The sequence below is a fragment of the Melopsittacus undulatus genome, chromosome 2 (genome assembly GCF_012275295.1).
Source record: "Melopsittacus undulatus isolate bMelUnd1 chromosome 2, bMelUnd1.mat.Z, whole genome shotgun sequence".
Classification (NCBI taxonomy): Eukaryota; Metazoa; Chordata; class Aves; order Psittaciformes; family Psittaculidae; genus Melopsittacus; species Melopsittacus undulatus.
This window is the reverse complement of record NC_047528.1, coordinates 52,317,593-52,333,384: the sequence shown is the minus strand read 5'-3', so window position 1 is coordinate 52,333,384 and position 15,792 is coordinate 52,317,593. Positions and strand designations below refer to the sequence as shown.

General features: G+C 39.7%; 1 protein-coding gene across 5 annotated transcripts in view; it reads right to left on the bottom strand.

Annotated features, from left to right (window-relative positions):
- MBNL2 (muscleblind like splicing regulator 2) overlaps positions 1–15,792 on the bottom strand; it is a 118,064-nt gene that overhangs the window by 19,269 nt on the left and 83,003 nt on the right. For 3 of the 5 annotated variants that reach the window (XM_034071416.1, XM_034071399.1, XM_034071408.1), the window contains exons 4-7: positions 13,345–13,545; positions 11,906–12,169; positions 5,163–5,216; positions 4,333–4,483 (exon numbers count right to left, since the gene is read on the bottom strand). In XM_034071416.1, the coding sequence (XP_033927307.1) occupies positions 4,333–4,483; positions 5,163–5,216; positions 11,906–12,169; positions 13,345–13,545 (670 nt within the window). The remainder of the gene's footprint in view (positions 1–4,332; positions 4,484–5,162; positions 5,217–11,905; positions 12,170–13,344; positions 13,546–15,792) is intronic. The other 2 variants (XM_034071434.1, XM_034071425.1) reach the window with 1 other exon arrangement.

The following is a 15,792-nucleotide window of genomic DNA, read 5'->3' as shown; positions in this document are numbered from 1 at the left end:
AATGAATTCGTTTATCTTCATTTTGAAGTAAACCAGATACTCACTGTCTTCCTTTATAATCCAATTTATGTGTTTTTTTCTACTACCACTGCAAAACTGTTTGTCTTTATCAGAGTTAAATTACCATCTGCTTTGAGGCAAAAACCGGGAGAAGGATAATAATAATTTTCCTGATTTAAATACTACTTTGTTCGATCTAGAAAAGCAAGGTCAGTTCGGTGAAAGTCACTGCTTTTGCTCATTTTAAGAATGAATTTGTGGAAGAATTACTAACTTGATGTTTTAAAGGCTTGATATTTCAACTGCTTATCTGTCCCACAAAAAATATAAATCACTGGGATAGAGCTATAGAGGAAATATTAGCTTTCAATCTTACAGGCTACTGCACTGGACTTCCATTTTTTATGCCCCAAATGTTAATTCCAAGCTGTACATATATTTCAAGGAGCGAGATTCAGATCATGGGTTTCAACAGAACCTCTGTGGAACAAAGTAGACATTTCTGGGAAACGCTGATAAAACTTTCTAACACACAGCAAAAAGGAGAAATAGGCACACCACTATGAAACTTTAAAACACTGATGAAATTTGCTGACTTTTTCCAGTATTTTATGATTTTATAGTACTAGACAATATAAAATATAAATAAAACTTTGAAAACTGAAAAGCAGACTGGAATTCATGGTATTATGCTTTTGCAGTGTAGTTGTTATAGCAGGTGACATCACATCTAAACTGCAACTTTCATCTACAAAGCTAGACACTCTGTAAAGTCAACCAAAAAGACAAGCGAACCTTTAATTCTAGTCAGTGGCTAATCCTTGCCTAGAATTTTTGGAACAAGTGAATATACATCATATACAATATAAAAAGAGATCAATAAAGAAATTGGGAACCTACCAATACTGGTAGCGGGTGTCATGCACAAAACTGACCCTGCGTGTCATGCAATGATAGGTGAAAAAAGTGGATAAAGGGAAGAAACAGGTTAGCTGTTTAGAGTTAACATTCAACGTGAGATTCAAGCATAACCACAGAGAAGTAAGTTAGTTAAATGAAACTGTAAGGTCATTCATAGTTTTGCTTTAACACAAAAAAGGTGATGATGTTCTTACTAAACTCCTGGGTATACCGTGTGCCTTTTGGCATGTTTCTGTGTATATGCAAGATGTTTCATTAACTTTTCCATTTAGTGCTTTTATCCTTTCACTTAGTACTTTCGCAACAACAGTTTTTTGTTTATAGAAACATTGTTGGTTGAATATCACATTATTCGGGAATTCTAGAACTGACTGTATAATTCAAATGGCTCAACTGCTGCACAGATCAACCAACTGTTTGATGTACAGCAGAGAAAGGTATTAAAATGGAATTAGCTGATACTGTTCTGAAGAGGATTTGCTGAGTTTGCATCTGACGTTAATACACTCTTTCTTAACGTCGGAAATGAAGAGGTGCTCCTGACCAAACAAAACACTACTTTGACAATTACCCAAGCTAAACACCTCAAAGTGTGTAACATTAGAGCAAACGCTCCCAGTGCACTTCAGAGATGCTCTGGCAGGACTGCTGGCCTGCCATGCAGTTCAGGTTTGATGCCTAGTCTACCTTTAAGCTTTCTGGGAAGACCAAATGAGGAAATGCAGCATATTTTAAAGGCAGGCAGATAAGGAAACCAGTCCCAGGTACTTGCCTATTTGATACAAGGTCAAATATGCTTCCTGTATTCTGGTCAGGCACTGGAACAGGCTGCCCAAGAAGATGTAGCTACCCCATCCCTGGAAGTGTTGGATGGGGCTTTGAGCAACCTGATCTAGGGGAGTGTCCCTGCCCAAGGCACAGGGGTTGAAACTAGATGATCTTTAAGGTTCTATGATTTCTGCTTCATTCCTATAACAGACCCTTATCGGACCATAGCAGTAGCAGTGCAACTATGAATGACCTTACCCAAGAACAGTCCCCAGAGAATACACAGCGTTCCTCCTCTAGAGGCTATAGAAATACTAACAAACAGCAATGGGAAGAGAGAAAAGATCTGCCGTTTTCAAGATCATTCACCAAACAATAAGGAAAAGGTGACAAAGCAATCAAACTGATGTAAAACAAACAAGGTGCAGAACTCTGGAGGTAAGCCATGCTAAGTCAAGCCCCACACTTTTTATTAGGGGAGCAAGTGGTTAAGAAAGCAGAGAAGTTATATAAAACAATTAAGTTTTATATATATTCCAGCAGCAAAACTGTTTTAAAATTTAACAACACACACACACACAAGGAACACATCTGAAAATTGTACCAGTTCAGAAAATAGCACATAATAATTTAAAATCCAACAGATAACGTCATGCATTGCTCCACAGACCTAGGTGGCATGACAGCCCTTACACTCACCAAATCCAACCTGCCCAGGAAATGTGGGACTATGAGACGTAACACCTTTACAAAAAGCTTATGACACCCGCTCACACAGAGGGGGTTCCCCTTTCCTAACCTCCTCCCATACCCCACTCCTTTCTCTAACATCCTTTATAGGTCCTGCGGCATTGCAAAGGGTTCAGCCCTTTGAAAAAGGTTTTCTACTCTGGGCTTGGGCTCCATCTGCTATGTTAGCTCTCTGTGTCTTCTTTCTTCATGCACTTGTGTTGGGGCTCGCAAACAACATGGCCCTTAAGGTTTTTTTCCCAGATCCACCCTTCCTACCATCAGAAATTTGTAATGTAAAACTATAATTACAACCACTGATTGGTTGGAAAGAGTAATTGACAATAAAAAGCACAAAGAATGAGCTACTTAAGGAAGCATGAGCACTCCAAAAGTCTGGAAAATATCCAAATGCTATTTCACATAAAAAGGTTTACTGTATTTTCCATAGTTAATTTAAAAACCTTGGTAATTGCACATAATAGCGATAAGCTCTGAAAGGGAGTGAATGCTTAAGAGAAGGAATAATGAACATCATACTGCAAATTCTTAGGGTTACAAAGTAAAATAAATTTGAGGACATCTCTGTATGTTTGTAAGCACAGGGCAGTCTTCCATTCATGTCCAAATAGGCAGTCTCACAATTAATTCCTTTTTTTCAAACACTCCCATAAATGTCAGTATGTTTTCTGCCTCAGATATTCTGGTGCACCAGAGTGCTAAAAATATGGCATGCTATAACTTACTATTATAAATACAGGGGCAGGCTCCAAGGTTGTTACTCAGGCCTTACAGAAAAATTCCATGAAGTCAAAGCCATCTGTGTTTGTTTTTATCTTTAAAAACATATGGGAATGCTGATAGATTGGGAAATCATCGTGTGTTGCATTTCATTCCTTGTTTAACCGACATTATTTCTATAAACTAAAATAACATCACTGAAATGTCAAGTGCATTTGCAAACACTTAGTTTTAAATGGTTCTAGAAGTTCACACTTGATAACATTCTGATACTAAAATATGCAATTTGTTAATTACAAATGAAAGCACAGAATTCATCAGGCAGGATACGTTGGAAGTTTGAAGTTGGGGTGACTGGCAGAATTTAGAGGATTATGCTGTTACTGTTTACATGAGCACCTAGCACATTCTTTCTCTCACTGTGTTAAAGAGAAGCCCTGCCACCAGTAACCATGCAGTTCAAGTAATTTCTGAATGCTCTGGTTTTTACATAGTTCTGAGCACTGAAATGCAAATGATGTCCACTCCTCTCCAGATCACCTCTGTGAAGAATTACGACCCCAGCTATTAGCCACAAATGCTAGGAAAAGTGCTGGTGGCGTTCGAAAATGAAAACCATGAAAATATATCTGATGCGTCAAGGCCTTTCAGTGCAGCTGCGGGGAGCAACGTGCTTTGTCAGTGCTTCCACACAGGTACAGACTGAAAGGTTATGGCCGGTGCTCCCCTTCTTGCAGATGGGGTAACCCCTGGAGCTGCAGAACAGCACCCAAGGGAGCAGGAAGGTACGCCTCGGCCACAGCACATTTCCCATGGCATCCCTGGAACATGATGCTTTTCCCAGTGTTTTTATTAATGGAATTTGGCACTCTCATCTCCTAGGAGCGCTTGCAGGTAAAAGTCAGAATACAGCCAATTTCAGGTGGGAAAATAGGGGCGACTCTGGACAATGATGAACGAGGTTATAAATGTGAAAACTAGCCTAGCGTCATGTTGAAACTTCTGCTTGAATTCTCGTACTTTGCAGGAGGAATTCAACCAATGTGTAAATACCTGTGCAGACTTCACCTCAAGTAGGGCAGGCAGCATAATAAAACCTTGTGTTAAGTGCAAATGCCTGGCATGGAGGCTACCTAAGGAACACAAAATTGGTTCAATGTGGGTACAACATACCTGTCGGGATAAACGCATGTTGCTGCAACTGAGCATTGGCAAGAGCCTGTTGATAGTGCAAGACACTGGGATTGAAAACGGCACTGGCACCATTGCTTTTTTCAAGTGCTTGTCTCTTTGGTAAAGGGTGAAGAACACCAGGAGGAAAGGCCTGTAAATAAGGAAGTTAGTTAAAATGGCATAGTTTTTAAGGTGGTCTCCATAACACGTACATAAATACAAAAACTTATTATTTTTTAAAGCAGCTAAAGATGCCTTGCCATGCATATTAACTCCAAGCACAGCAATGTAAAATGAGTGAAATTTTGTTATTGATAGCAAAAGCATGGTACTATTAACCTAAAACTGTAGCAGCACAACTACTGAAAAGAAAGGCCTTTAAAGCAACGAAAATGGCATTGCCTTTAAACAGGTTTTCAAATATTACAGGGAGAAAAAACCACTTGTGTTTCATTGCCAAGTATTTTTGCTTTTTAAAATTTAAATATCGCTTCCTATTATTATATAGATTAATGCATTACGTTAAGCATTTTCAATTACAGAAGCAGTTTTATCTCAATTTGACTTTTCATGAGAGGATATTTAAAAAAATGAAACTGTGTTAGGAACCAAACTAAATTGTCTGCATTTATTACATATGAGAATGAGATGGATAAATAGAGCTTCTGGTAAATTAACAAGTACGTGAAATCATTTCCAGTTGATGTTCAAAAAGTAAAGCGATACGAATTTCATTAGTTGCTTCTCTGAAAAAAAAATAATAACAAAATAATATAAAAAGAAATTAAACAAAAGCTACATGCAAAGCAAAAGGTGAAAGGTCAAAGTACCAGGTCTACAGTTGCTTCGAGAGGTCGCTTCATTGCTTTGGCAGTCGACTGAGTCTTTTAATAACAGGCAGCGAGCACATGATGGCAGTGGGCCAATGGGATTCAAGCGAATTAACATACAGGTAAACAGCAAGCAGAGGTGCATCATGGGAACGGCATTGCATTTGTGGATAGGTGAGAAGGAAAAAAATATTCTGAATGCAATATACAACATACAAAACACTAGGCATGCACAACAACAAAAATGTCTTCTAAAGAAATGAATATTACATTTTGAATTAGTACCGAAGCAAAAATGCATCTACTATACCTTAGTTAAAAGCATATAAGAGAGTAAAATATAGATGTTTGAAATTCAGGAAAGTTGAGTAAAACAGCAGCTTGCAGACACTATTAAGCATCGTATAAACACTTCACAGAGAGGCAGAAAGTTTAAGGATAAGCTTATAAGAATTCCTGATAAGTTAGTTCAGTCATATTTTAAAGTGGGAAAAATCAATTTGAAAGGCTACATTTTCAAATACAAAGCACCAGTGGAAGCTGTAATGCATTACAAAGGCTATTAATATCAATGCTTGCAAGGTGAGGGTTTTCTAATTGGAAGAAGTGCAATCATTCAATAGCTTTGGGCTTCAAAATGAGAGAGGTTCTCCATTTCCAGTACAAAGCAGAATAAATTGTATCACACTAACTTATCATTAATTCCTTTTTTCCCCCTACAGCTGGGTCATTTTTGTAGATTTTTTTTTCCTTGTAACTTACCACATTATATTGAGAGGAAAAAAAGTATTTCAGAATTTTAAACATATTTTTCTAAATTTTGCTACAACCTTCAGGAGCAGGGAGTAAAAATACTGCTTCCAGTTCATAAGCGAACATTAATGTATGAGTTATGATACGAGTCCAGCATTGTTTTTTTTTCTAATAAAGTATTTAGGCATAATACATAAGCATTTACATTTACGTATACTTCCATAGTAAGATCAAACTTATGGCCGATAGGATGGCATTCTGTAAATAATCTTCTCATATGAAATATTACTTTCTAGTTTTATAGTGTAAATAATTCTTACAAACCTTTAGAAAGGAAAGATTTACTTAGAAATCAGAATTTTTACTTCTGTTTTTTAAACACAGGCTGGTATTTAGCTCTTTTCAGGATATGCAGATTATGTCTACCTTGACATCAGTATGTGGAAATAGGAAGCAAAAGTGAAAAACCCAGAAGAGAGGATAAGGCACAAAATGCCTACTAACAGCTCATGGTCACAGCATTAGCTAGTATGAACTGGGAATTTATTTTGCTGGATAGCCTCACTTTATCTTTTCCTTTTTCCTGTCTCTGTGGCACCTACATTCCATGAGGCTTCCCACTGCCCTACGCATCTCTCTTTCGGCACATTTCTGGATTACTTAACCTGGTCTACAGGATCTGTTCATCTGCCTGGGTCCGAGACTTGGACATAACAATAAACACCTGGTGCAAAGAGGATCTGGAGAGCCTTCTTGTGTTTATTCAAGGTGCTGTGCAGCCAACATGTGGGTACCCACCATGGGCACCCCCATGGAGGACATCACACCATCAGTACAGGGCATAGGCTCAGATCCACTCTGCATCTACCACAGATGAAAATGTGAAGCATCATGACTGAACACAGCATTGTGCCATGATCAAGTCCACAAATAAGAGTAAAGTGTTTCAGTTAATTACCTTTATTATCCAAATGCAGATCTTATCTGATCTCATTTGTTCACTTATTATCTCTGTTTATGATTGTCTTGCTCTCCTTCTTCTCTATGCTCTTCTTAACCTCACCTATTTTGAACCTTTTTGCTGGCTTTCCCCTCACCTTGCACAGCAAGGCCAGTCTCATAGTTTTCCCATACTGAAGCCTTTAACTTGATAGGTTTCTAAACCTACTTGTCAACCTTGTTTCCATGTAGCCTCCCACTTCTATCGGGCTTTCAGACCAACTGTCCGTTTTCCTCCCCCATCTTCTCTTTTTTTTTTTCCATTTTGTCCTGATAGCAAAACTTCCTTTATCTCTTTCTGTCCCATCAGGGTATCTCCTTCTCAACATTTGATTTCCTACAACCAAAAAATCAATAGCTACAGACTGAGAGGAAAAGGCTACAGAAAGAAAATTAAGATAGTAATACAAATGATCAGACATACTGTGGCACAGTATTTGTCTGTTGTATGTGATATCGGTATGCTAGTGTCTCCTGGAATACCAACAAGATCCACACAGCAGAGGCCAGCAGGGATGTGCAAGGAGCTCCTGACTAAACTCAAACACAAAAAAGGCAGCATGCAAGAGGTGGAAGCAGGGACTGTTGGCCTGGGAGGAACAGCAACACAGCCTGAGCATGCAGGGATGAGTTAGGAGAGCCAAAGACCACATGAAATTGGATCTGGCAACGGATGTGCAGGACAGCAAGAAGGGCTTCTCCAAGTGTATCAGCAACAAAAGAAAGGGAAAATGTGTGCCTGCTGCTGAATGGGGCAGGTGACCTGGTGACACAGGACATGGAGAAGGCTGAGGTACTTAACATCACCTTCCCCTCTTTACTGCTAAGACTGGCCTTCAGGCCAGTGGGAGACCAGTGGGAAAGTCTGAAGTGAAAAAGATTTACCCTCGGAGGGTAAGGAACATTTAAACAAAATGGATGTACATAAACCCATAATGTGACAGGATGCACTGGTGGGTGCTGAGAGAGCTGGCCAATGTCACTGGAAAGCCACTCTTCATTACCTTTGCAAGGTCCCTATGATTAGGGCAGGCGGTCCTAAACATTTCAAGAAAGTGCAGGAAGGAAGGTCTGGGGAACGACAGGTTGGTCAACCTCATTTCAGTCCCTGGAAAAGCAATTGATCAAATCCTCCTGAAAACAATCTTCAAACACATAGAATCATAGAATACTTAGGGTAGGAAAGGACCTTAAGATCATCTAGTTCCAACCCCCCTGCCAAGGGCAGGGACACCTCACACTAAACCATGTCACCCAAGGCTTCATCCAACCTGGCCTTGAACACTGACAGGGATGGAGCATTCACAACTTCCCTGGCCAACCTATTCCAGTGCCTCACCACCCTCACAGTAAAGAACTTCTTCCTTATATCCAACCTAAACTTCCCGTTTAAGTTTTAACCCATTACCCCTTGGTCCTATCACTACAGTCCCTAATGAAGAGTCCCTCCCCAGCATGAAAGCCAAGAAGGTGAAGAAAAGTAATCAGTATATATTTATGACAGAGGAGTTGTGTTTATACAACCTGACAGCTTTCTACAATGAGGGTGGCTTGGGGAGAGCAATGGATGTTGTTTCTCTTGACTTCAGAAAGGTTTTTAACAGTCTCCCATTTCATCCTCACGGACAAACTTACTTAGTACTGCTAAACGGTGAACAGTGAGGTGGACTGAAAACTGGTTCAACTGTGTTCAACAGGCTCAAAGAGTGGCGATCAGCAATACAAAGCCCAGACAGAAGCCAGTCACTAGTGGTGCAAAACTTGAAGGAGTGCTTGATACACAAGACAGATGTGCTGCCACTCATAGGGACCTGGTAAGGTTGGAGAAACAGGCACAGAGGAACCTCACTAAGTTTAACAAAGGGAAATATCAAGCCCTGCACCTGGGAAGGAACAACCCCATGCAACAGTACATCCTGGGGTCCACCAAGTTTCAAAAGAAAAGGCCTTCAAGATCCTGGTGAACACCAGGAATTGAACACAAGCCAGCAATGCGCACTCATAGCAAAGACAGCTGACAACATCCTGACCTGCATTAGGAAGAGCATCACCAGCAGGTCAAGGGAATGTATCCTTCCCCTCTACTCATCATTAGTGAGGCCACATATGGAGAGTAATTTCCAGGTTTGGGCACCCCAGTAGAAGAAAGACATGGACATACTAGAAAACAGTCCCATAAAGGGGCCCAAAGATGATGAAGGGTCTCGAGCACCTCTCCTGTGAGGAAAGGCTTGGAGAACTGTGATTGATCAGCCTGGAGAATAAAAGAAGCAGAGGGATCTCATCAGCGTATATAAATACCTGATGAGGGAGTAAAGATGGAGCCAGACTCCCCTCAGCACTGTTCAGTGACAGGGCAAGAGGCAATGGGGACAAATGCAAATACAAGAAATTCCACATAAACTAAGATTTTTATTATTTTTATTTACTGTAAGAATGATTTAACCATGGAGCAGGTTGTCAAGAGAAGTTGTGGAGTCTCCACCCTTGGAGACTTTCAAAAGCCAATTAGGCACATCCTGGACATCTGTTCTAGCTCACCCTGCTTGAAGAGCGGGATTGGACTAGGTGGCCTTCAGAGACACCTTCCAACACCAACTACGAATTCACATTTTAATTTAGGCTGTACATTCTTCAGTGACATTTTATGCTCTCTGATGCACCGTATGAATATTTCGAACTCCCCAAGTATAATGACAGATGAAACTGTTTCCTAATGCACTTCACATTTAAGCTGCATGGTCTACAACCTCTTTCACAGCATCTGTCTCCTTTCTTTTTACTTTAAATGATGAGGCCACATAAGTTAGCTGAGTAAAAATTCCTAAACTTCAGTGTACAGAAATACAGGCAGGGATTTTTTTGCAAGGTCCCAGACTGCAGAATTCATTGACCTTCAGTGGTCTTAGGAGCTTTGCCTACAGTACTCTAACCCTATCTGCAGTGCTCACCTGTACAAGCACCCCCTGGACCACAGCAATGCAGCCAGCTCCCCCAGGAAGGAAAACCTCTCAGCCACAATTTCAACCTGGGATCATCCTGCAAAGTGAACCTTACAAGTAAGCATTTGCATTTCTGCCTTACTTTTCCTCTCTACATCCAACTGAGTATCCTTGGTTGTTCTTGGGTGGCCTTGCAGGCATGTGTCTTTTCTACCACTTTTCTGTTGTTATTGCTAGTCCAGTGATTTTTTCTTCACTCTATCTGATGGTTTCAAATCTATATTAAACACAAATAATTGGAATGTAAAGAATCTTTTCTGTTCTGTGGTAATATGCCATTAAAATATCTTGTACATATTTTTCTGGGAAAAAAGTTACCTTGAATTACAGATCCTTGCCTTCTACCGTGACACTAGAGTCCTAACATTAAAATTCTGTGTGTTCCAAAGACGCTTCATCTTGCTTTGAGCTAATACAACTCCAATTATGGCTTATTAAAAATTACAGGATACATATCCAACCATTATTGAAATGCAAAACCATGATTACCCTCATCTCTCTCCTTTCTTCCTTAGTCTACTGCCTAGAAATATTACATTCTCTAAATGGACAGAAAATATTGCACAAGAGAAGTTAATTAGAATAAAACCCCAATCTCCTTTGCTTTAATTTCCAGAGAGTGTTCAATTTATACAAACACAGGAAAGTTTAACTAAAAATCACCCAATTCAAAACAGAGCTTGGGGATACTATAAGAGAAAGCACATTAAAACTTTAGAAATGTTCTTCTGCTTGGTGGTTTACTTTCTTGCATAACTTACCCTTTGTCCCTCAAAAGTCTGCCCTTTGCTAATTCGCTACATACAATAGCTTGGGGTAGTTATATACTGTACTGTATTGTGTTTCTGGTAGGCTTTTTACCCAGAGAATAACTGTATTGTCTGTAACTATTGTATGCACTGCCCACAAGTCCACAAACCACATCTGCTTAATTATTCGTCCACTGCCAGCAATGAGGACAATGATTCTGTGATTTGATGCCAGCAAAATCTTGTCTCCCAAGTCAGATCCTGCATGCTTGATTTATTGAACTTTACCATTACAATCTTTAAATTTATCAGCTTTCCTGGTAACAACAGTAAGAGAGGTCCAATACTGGTAAACAGGCTGGCTTGTCCAAACAATTCCATGTGAGAGCTTAAAATATCTGAAAATGGAAAACTCTCAATCTCTTTACTTCTGATTGTAGTTACTAGGTTTTTTTCTTAAAGTTTCCCATTTTAGTTTACAACTTTAAAACCCTGTGAATCAAATAACTTGCCCGTGATAGTGGGAGAAGCAAGAAAAGTCTCTAAGCTTAAAATTCATCTAACCAAAGTTGGAAAAGGTATAGGCAACAACTTTTAGTCAGCAGGAATAGATGTGCATCTACAGAGGGCACTTCTTTCTCATCCTCAGACAGGCACTAATGGTAGATCAGATGAATGTGCTGGTTTTTCTCTGCTATCTGAAAAGTGAGACCAAGTTGGCGAGGGTAGGCTCAGACATCTGACTGACATCTATGGTGAGGTGAACTGAATCTTAATACAGGTTTATTCTCTACTACCTATTTCTGAGGCAAAAGCTCTCTCTTTGCTTTCTTCCTTTTCTTCCAAATTTCCACATGGGTATCTGTCATAAAAGAGCTAAACCAGCATATGTGCCTCTGTTTTCCAGAAGACATTGAAGTTTAATGGTTTTGTTTCTGTTTGGAAATACTAAGGATAAATCTAACAAACCTAATCAAGGCAGAAAACAGAAGTGGTATAGAGTGTCATTTGCTTCACTGTCTTAGATAGAAATACAGCATCAAAATAAGGGCATAAATCAAAAAGTGCTTCTTCCCATCAAGCAATAGTAATAATTTTATAAAATATTAACTTTCACCAAAAAAAAGGAAAAAAGAGGCAAAAGAGAAAAGAAAGATAAGCAAACAGCATTAAATTGAAGCAAAATAGGCATCAAAGAGCATCTGTCAAAGAAAAGGCAGCCATATATGCCAGCACTTACCATCACAGTCGCAGCTGCCGCAGCTGCCTGGGCTGCCACTGCAGCCTGGTTGGCTTGGTGTTGCGCCGCTTTGATTTTGGCCTGCAAATGTGCAGGAGGGTGAAAATACTTGCATTTCTCCCTCATGCAACGACCTTTTATGTAATCCATACACACGGTTACGGTGTTGTCGTTTGTGTCAATCATTGTGCTGTCTGCTGGATGCGCAAAGCGGCAATCAGTCTCTCCACGTGCACAGTTTCCCCGCTGGAACTCCCTGCACACCTACGTGCAAAACAACACGTGTTGCAGGGGAAGAGCCTAGGGCAGTGGGAAAGAGCAGGGAGACCCCTGCGCCCTCAAAAGACAGACCTACCCCCATTCCTTGCTTAGGTCAAGTTTTTCCATGAATTCAATTTAATAAACCCTCCATCTGCTTCTGGGAGAGAGAAATGCATCTATTTTACCCTTACATGCTTGGCTCCCCAGGTAACTCTGTGGTACCACAGCTTAACAAACCTGATATGCAACAGAGGCATTTCCAAATGCCTTTCCCTCTTCCTGTCTACAAAACACTGAGAAGGATACTTACTGAGGTAACTGCCCCTGCAAAACTATCTGGGAATCACAAAATATTCAGCCCCTTTCTGACTATACTTTATGGTCTTGCAGCTCCACTGGTAGGGAAGGAGTTCTTCTTGCTGGGACCCAGGGAAGATATGCATCAGATGCATTGTATTTTTTATGGAGTCTACAAACAAAATGATGGAGAGCGTCCTTAAAAACAATTTCCAAAACCAGACAGAATGAACATGCTCATTCTTCTAAGAAGAAACGTGCTCTAGACACTGCCTCTTTGGCTTTTGGGAAAGCACATTTATTCTTGCAACAGCTATTTGCCCTTCTCATGTACTTGGATCACAGATGCTACTGAGCCAAGCCATGTGGAGATACATCAGCACCAGGGAAGCTATGCATGTAGCTGGCTCCAGCCTGCTGCAGCGTTGCTAACATTCAACACCTCCATTTGTAGCTTGAGGCTGAAGGGCTACACCATTCCCCTAATATCCATCCACAATCCTATAAAATTCCCTTAATATCAATGCATAAAACCCAGGACAGAATTAGCACTGTAATAAAAATGTGCTTGTTAGATATTTCATCAAGGCATAACTTTATGGGCATCTATACTTCAGGTGTCTTGGAGATGATAAACTTTATGTAAGATGAAAATTCATGTTGATGTCCATGCATTAAATTTGAGCAAATGCACTACCTTAAGGACAACAGTGTTTAACTACCCCTGGCTGCAAGTGTAGAAATCCTTCCTGGTTACCAAGTCTTTATTTGTAGCAACTAAATTTAAGCATTGTTTCTAAAACAACAGAGATGGTCCCTCCAGGTTCTTTTACACATCCTAAGAGAGGATGTATTTCTAGTCACCATGATGTCTACAGTACCTCCAGTTTATCAGTCCTGAGAAGTTTCTGGGTAGCAGTTGAACCAGGGACTGAAACCGGTGGACTTCCAGGAACAATGACAGGCGGCGTGGGTAGGATCTCAGTCGGGACTAAGCCAACTCCTGGTGTAACTGGTGTTAGGTAAGGAGCAAAGCTAATAGCCGTATTCGTTCCTATTGTGGGACCCACTGGAAATGTGGGCTGCAAAAGGAAAACACAGACCAAGATGAAGAGCTTACTAGTCACCTTTTGCACGTTCTTTCTGGCACTGATTCATTTTCTTAATGAAAAGATTTCAAACAGCTGCCAAAACACACAACATTCTCTCTTCTTTTAATCATGTTACATATTCCAGCAGCATACGAAGAACTGCCTTTGTAGTTCTGTTACTGGAAAAGAGGCTGCTGATGTGAAGAAAGTTGTACTTTGAACCTGAATCTCTATGAAGGTCCAGCTTACATTGCAGGTTTATCTACACATCTAAAAGTGGAAGTAACATAGACTTTATTGCTTTTTCTCAATACCCATTATTCTTGGGAAAACAGACTATTTTTCAAAGTACCAGATTTCATGGGTGCAGCATTAGTAACTATATTAAAGACATATTTCTAATAAGAGTATATATAACAAGCTATTTTGTCATGTAACTTCTATCTGTTTGCATGCTGTATTTTGCCACCTCCTGCAATTATATGTTACTTTGGCTCACACACTGAAAAACCTCGCCTTTGCAAAAGTTTGTTTGCTCAGCTGTCACCAGTGGCAAGCAGAATAAATATTATAATCTCATCTGAACACAATATTTAGAAAGGGATTATTCAGGTTTAGCTAGAGTTCATCTTACGAAAAAATTTGATTGGAAGGAATGATACGGGTCTATAAATCTGTTTCATGCCTTCCTACAGTGAGTCAGTGAAGTCACGACCAGAAGAAAGAGCGCTTGTGTGATGCTAAAACACAGCACTACCAAGGCAGAATGGTGGGTTTGTTACCACCAGCTCCATGGGGGGTGGAGGAAGAACATCACCATGGGCAGACCATGGTCAGATCTGGAAAGTACTTTAGTTCTACAAGAGCTGACGTTTACCCCAGAGAGCAAAGCTGTAATTATAAATGAGGAAAAATTAGGAAGTAAAACAGGACACATCTCAGATTAGCATTGTCAGAAATTAAGTTCCTAAATAAGCCGGCAGCTAGAAATGAACTACACAACAGCAGAACACTACAAAAAAACTTAAATACACTTAAAGGAGGAGTGCCTTTCTCATCAAGGTGGGTTGCATGGACTGTTGGCGAAAGAAAAAAAGCCATGCACGGTATATAGAAAATACCAAAGAGAAAGCATAGGAGTTAGAATGTTTATTTCTGGTTGTATTTTGTTTTGTTTTTTTTTTCCTTTGGGACCAATTACTAATTATAAATGAATGTGAGTTAGTACCAAGAAGATGCTTTGAGCAGCAGATTAGCCAGAATACCCAACTGTACGGAAATGGTGTCTACCTGCCCTAGAGAGTTAAAAATGAATATTGCCCTGTTTTTATCAGAGATCAAAACTGCTTGATATCAAATAGCCCAGTTCTTATATAAAGTATGAGCTAAATACTTTAGAGGGTAATAATGAGCATTTATATGAAACAACAGTTCAACTATGTTGAGGACAGTATGTGGTATTTAAAATATAAATACCAGCTTTGTATCAGATATAATTTTAAGAACAAAACCACATGTCAAATGACTTCTGTGGAATTTTCTTTCACTTTTTATCCATTTGGTCAAGGCTGAGTCATCTTAATCTGGCAGTTTATGTGAGACAGAGAAACAAAATACAGCACTTTTATCACAGCAGTCAGTACAGAATGCATTACGTCAATGAAACTGTAAACTTCAAATGATGACATGAGTGACTAGAAAAATGTATCATTCTGCCGCTTCAATTTTTCTTATCCTACTAAGAAGTGGAATCTATCACTTCATAAAAAATTTTTCTGGTGAAAACTCAAGAAATAAAACCACAGGAAGTATGAAAACACATTATGCCAGTATACCAAGATACACTTTGATGAACGTGTACCAGAAATCCAGGGACTCCTGACACCCACCTTTTGTTCATGCCTCCCAGCTTACAGCAGATATTTCAAATGTAAAAACACATTTGAAAGGGGCACCTGGGGTGAGCTTCCTGTTACCAGCTACATATGTCTTTCTCTGAGATGCTTACACTTTGCTTCTGTGATAGCCCATGGAAAAACAAAAGAACTTAAAAGCCCAAATAACATAATCTGAATGCAGATGTCTGAAACACGTCAATCAAATAGTAATTAGAATAGCCTATGATGTTTGATAAAATGTAAAGGGACCATGGGAGCCCTACACAGAAGTCGATGCTGAGACTCCAGATGCCTCAAGTTAGAGAAAGAAATCCCACTCCAGTGAGATACCTTAGACTAG